Source organism: Henckelia pumila, chromosome 3, assembly GCF_033568475.1.
Source record: "Henckelia pumila isolate YLH828 chromosome 3, ASM3356847v2, whole genome shotgun sequence".
Classification (NCBI taxonomy): domain Eukaryota; kingdom Viridiplantae; phylum Streptophyta; class Magnoliopsida; order Lamiales; family Gesneriaceae; genus Henckelia; species Henckelia pumila.
In genome coordinates, this window is record NC_133122.1 from 183,517,460 (window position 1) to 183,520,826 (window position 3,367).

The 3,367-nt window shown below is 32.1% G+C and overlaps 1 protein-coding gene across 1 annotated transcript; it reads left to right on the top strand.

Annotated features, from left to right (window-relative positions):
• Positions 1–321: 321 nt before the first annotated feature.
• On the top strand, positions 322–1,393 carry LOC140892421 (protein MKS1-like). The gene has a single exon (XM_073301298.1). It carries the CDS (start codon positions 519–521, stop codon positions 1,158–1,160), a length of 642 nt encoding a protein of 213 aa, XP_073157399.1. The 5' UTR covers positions 322–518; the 3' UTR covers positions 1,161–1,393.
• Positions 1,394–3,367: the final 1,974 nt, after the last annotated feature.

Sequence of the window (3,367 nt, forward strand, 5' to 3'; positions counted from 1 at the left end):
GTCCTCTTAATTTGTTTGTTACTAGTTAAGCATCCAATAAACTCACCTCATTAGTCATTAAAATAAACTTTTATTTTGTAAATGACAGTATAAATTAATCAAAGGTGTATAAAAACAGTGTGTATTTTCTTGATTATATTATATTTAATGTTTAATGAAATTTATAAATTTTAAGTTTACAACAGATATTTAATAACATGAATAATAATGATCGTTCAGTTGTAAACAAAAATAAAAGGCTATATTTTATATTTGAGTAATAATAAAGACAAGCTACAAATTTTAATTTAGACTTGGGAAGAAGTTGCTGCTGTTGTAAAAAAATATGAACTTTTTCAAGAATTTATATTATATATATATTTATAGGCAACTTCGTGGAATTTGACGGAAAACTAAAATTACCATATAATATATATACTTCATCTTCTAATCTCTCTCTCTCTCTCTCTCTCTAAAATCAATCATATCCCCATTTGGTAATCCTGCAAATTAAAGCAAAGATAGATTTTTCTGTATTCATGGAGCCTTCAGAGTTCTCCTCCGGCGGCGACTGGTGGATAGGAGGAGGAGGAGGAGTGAGCAGGTCGTCTCCGAGAAAAGAATTGCAGGGCCCTCGTCCCGCCATACTCAAAGTGAACAAGGACTCCTTCAAGATCAGAAAACCACCGCCCCCGCCCCACCAACAACCACCACCGCAAGAGCCTCCGCCCGTCGAAGCCGCGAGACAACCGCTCATAATCTACGCAGTGTCCCCGAAAGTCATACACACCACCGTCACCGACTTCATGAACCTCGTCCAACGCTTGACCGGAAACTCTTCCGCCGGGGACATATCCCCAGCCGCCCGCCTCGCTTCCATAGAGAAAACCAGCCCTAATTGCTCAAAAGACAGATCAGAATTAATCGCCGCCCAGTCCCACAATACTACTGATGACATATTAATGGAGAGTATTCTCGAAAGCACGGACGTGGAAATCATGAGCCGACTTTCCGGAATATTATCCCCTGCTCCCGCGACTCTACAGCCGATCTCTCCGGGATTCTTCTCGCCGGCGGGAGACCCATTTCTCAGTAATATGTTCGTTCCGAGTCCATCCACTTTGTTTTCACCCTCACAATCTAATTGGTGTGATCCCTTCAACCCATTCTTTGACTTTTAGAGGGTGCTGGATTTTTTTGACTTTTCCAACTCACTTTTTTTTTTTTTTATTCTTATTATTTATTTGTAATATTTTAATAAAAAAAAAAAAAGTAGCATATTTTTCTAGAGAGACGAGTTGACCAGTTGACAAATGAGATTAGAGGAAACATTTATGTATACTACTGCTCAGTGCTGACACTAATTTTGGAACAACATGTATAATTAATTAATGTGAGAAAATTCAACCTTCAAATGTATAATTAATGTCTTTTTTATTTTGTGTTGAAATGTAATTAATGTCTTTTCAATTTCTTAATTTGCTTTGAATTTTATGACGTGCCATCCATGTAGCTAAGAAGGCGAGCCGCCAAAGATTTTAGTACCAATTGGAGATTAATGGCTCATATTATATGGAATACTCGGAAAGTTCGACCCTATTTTATGGGTATTATTTCATATGGATCCCACATAATTGAGTGGAATCTATATGATTTGAACCAATTGGTGAGAGATTGGATTAATTAATTTTCGTATTTATTATTTATCATGATAATTATTGAGAAATCGATTATTTTAACCTATTTTAAAGTCATTTTTTTTTAAAATGACCTTCTATACTAAACATTTTCCATTATCTCTTATATAATTCAAAAATCCTATAAAATATCCTTTTTCTATTCTGAAAATCTTAAATCCTAAATGAAAATATTAAGATGTTGTTCTCCTATATATTTCGAACGCTAATAAGTGCACTGTAAAACTGATGTTCTAATTTCTCACATATGTCCGTACAAATACTTCCATTGCTGTAATAAATCGCAATCTTCCATTTATTTCAACTTCAAAATAATCGTATATAATTTTAAAAATCCTTAAAAATTATGAAGAAAAAATCATGAGAATAATCAAGTCAAATAATTTTTTTACAAAAATTCAAAGTAGAGCAATTAGTTGGAAGCAATATATTCAAAGACGTGACATGGACCAAAATGTTTTGTCATATATCTATGAATGTACAGTAATATAAGTATATAACCATAAAGTAATCACTGTTTGTGTAAAAGATTGAGTGGAAAAAAATGCACGCTTGTTTGAAGAAATAAGTCGATGTGTTTCAAAGCTCCATTCGTACGAAATCGAGATGAGAAAATAATACAGAGATTTTTTTTTTTTTTTTTGGAACAATAATACAAAGAGTTTGAGAAGGAGAAATTGATGGTGAATAGATAAGAAAGAAGGGTTTAAAGGATATCTTTCTAATTTGTTAAAATTGATTATAATAATTTGGGTGAGCTATTTAAGAAAATCTCCCTTAATTATTTATCTCACATAAATTATATCATTGACATAAACATTACAATATTTATTTATTTTTAATACATTTATTAATCATTTAAAATGCTTAAAATATAATTTATCATTTTATCTCAAATTTAATCATTTAAATCAAACATATTATTATTTAGCAATTAATATTCCACATCCAACTCAAACATAAATCATAAAATTTTTATAATATTCGATCCTCTATCAAACCAAACAGGCCCTAAGACATATGTCATGAGATTATTTTACGAGTCAATTTTTTGAGTCGGATATATATCATATTAGATCCGACTCATTAAAAAGTATTCATTTTTATGATAAAAAAATATTATTTTTCACTCTAAATATGAATTAGATTAATCTATCTAAGAGACATAGATACGTGATACAGTCTCACGACAGACTTAAATGATTTCCCCATATGTGTTAAACAAAATGATGATATGTATTTTAAAATTTTATGGATAATATGTAACCCAAAGTGTAGAGCTGTCAAAATGGGCTAGACTCGTTGGGTTGGCCCGCCCCCACCACTCCACCTCTCCTATTGTCCAACCAGTGATCGAAAAGTGTTATCCATAGATGAGATGAAATGCTTGGTTCTTTCCTATATATAAAAACCCTTCATCTACTCCATTTCAAAATTTTGTGATCATTGTTAGTCTAGAGTATGTAGAAAGATGAAGGAGTGTAAGAATTGTGTTTTAAAGGGTTGAAAAAGAGGAAAATACTTATACCTCAAAACCACCATTTCAAAAAATTATACAAAATACTTAGGCTGCCCAGAAAAAGATCGGTGAAGGAGTAGTCGAAAAAATATCAACCAATTTCCCGTTAAAATTATAAACTACTGCTGCCCATGAAGAAAAACAGTGTCCAAAACCTATCTTCAGGTACTGT